The 1,773-nt window shown below is 28.7% G+C and overlaps 1 protein-coding gene across 1 annotated transcript in view; it reads left to right on the top strand.

Moving 5' to 3' along the window:
- Positions 1-1,295, top strand: part of LOAG_18924 (hypothetical protein) — a gene marked incomplete at both ends in the record, with an annotated part of 2,138 nt that extends 843 nt beyond the window's left edge. Inside the window, 2 exons of the mRNA XM_020451586.1 lie at positions 429-595; positions 1,009-1,295. Coding sequence (XP_020304617.1) covers positions 429-595; positions 1,009-1,295 — 454 coding nt within the window. The remainder of the gene's footprint in view (positions 1-428; positions 596-1,008) is intronic.
- Between the last annotated feature and the right edge of the window lie 478 nt (positions 1,296-1,773).

The following is a 1,773-nucleotide window of genomic DNA, read 5'->3' as shown; positions in this document are numbered from 1 at the left end:
ATATCTCTCTCTCTCTCTCTCTCTCTCTCTCCCTCTCTCTCTCTTCCTCATTTTTACTAGGATAATCCCAAGAGAATACTTTTCAGGATAAATTAAGTAGTTTGATGCTTTCTATATGTTGCATTGAAACAGTGGATTAACTTGAGATTCTTTCATTCATGTAGATTGATTTGTTTGTAATTAAGGAATAGACTTATACTTTTTTTTTTGAATGATAATATAAGGCTTAACATTTTTAACTTACCTATTATTACTTTACTACTTTATATTATTCATTTAGTTAATTCTTCCATTTATTTCCTTTAGCTAACATTTTTATATTAATTAAATTTTATAAGAATATTTCCATTGAATAAATTTTGTATCACTGAGAAAAAAATATTGAATTAAAAGTTTGTTGAGGATGAAAAATTCATCATTTGTTTCAGAAATCAAGAAAATGAGAATAGTGGTAAGGTGAAGAGGTCAAGGACGGATAATAGTGGTCATTTGTTAAATCAGATTATTAATGATGTTGCTGCTACTACTACTACTACTACTACTACTTCTACTACTGGTATTGCTACTTCTCCTGCAATAGTACCATTTTCAACAAGTATATTTTTCTTTGGAATATAAATTTATTATTGAATTATTTTGATGAATTAATTCGTTGTTTTATAATGAAAGAAAAAAAAAAAAAAGGAATAGCCAAAGCGAAGGAATAAATTCTGTCAATTCCTATCTTAACCTTTGAAATTTGAATAAATTCTTTGTCGATTTAGTTTGACCTTTTAGAAAGTCTAACAATTTGAATATAGAAATTTCCGAAACTTTTTTTTTGCGAAAGTTTAAAATTAAAAATATCCGAAATAAAATATATCAATGCGTTTGGATATTTCATTTGTTCTATAATCAAGTTTAATTTCATTTAATTTTATGATCAATTAATTTCTTTTGTTCGGTGAAAATCACCTCAAAATTTGCATAATATATATTTTCGTTTTAATATATTTTGAAATTTTTCAGGTAATAATCCATCAACATATTTGCTGAGAAAAGAAATGAATTGGATGTTGGAAGAATCTGCATCAATGAAATGTTTCACAAATGGTGGTAGAGATGCGACAACAATTGCGACAACAACAACAACAGCGGCAGCAGCAGGTGCTACCGCAGCTGTTGTTGCTAGTGCTAACGTAAATAACGCAAATGTTAACGTAAATAACGGTAGTTCAGCGACGGGTTTTCATTTGGCACGATTATTATTAGCACAGCTGCAAGCTCATCGTGATGCTTCATCAATGTTATCATGAAAATTGAATCGTTCATCGTTTTTGTTGACATTTTCCCTGATCTAACTTTTGCCATTTCTTTATTAGTTAGTAATAGTTTTACTGTCTGTCTGGTGTGTGCGTGTGTCTGTGTCTGTCTGTGTGTGTATGTGTGTGCGTATGTGTGTGTGTGTGTGTGTGTTATGTATGTGTATGTGTGTGTCATGTAAAGCTAGACCAAAACTACTCTCCTCTATTCATTGATGATACCAAAATTTGGCCAATTGTTTGATTTCATTTCTAAGTCGTGTTTGTTTGTTTATTTACATTCTAAATAATGTTTACCATTCTAAATAATATGTGTAATCATCAAACATTATTGCAAAATTTGTAAAAGTGAAAGAAATAATTATTGAAAAAGAGAGAAAGAGAGAAAAAAAAAAACGAGCGTATTTTACAAATATTTTAATTTTTATAAATTTCATGCTAGAAATTAATTTGCATATTTTTAATTTTTTTG

Source organism: Loa loa (genome assembly GCF_000183805.2).
Source record: "Loa loa unplaced genomic scaffold supercont3.691, whole genome shotgun sequence".
Classification (NCBI taxonomy): domain Eukaryota; kingdom Metazoa; phylum Nematoda; class Chromadorea; order Rhabditida; family Onchocercidae; genus Loa; species Loa loa.
This window is presented reverse-complemented; position numbering and strand designations above follow the sequence as displayed.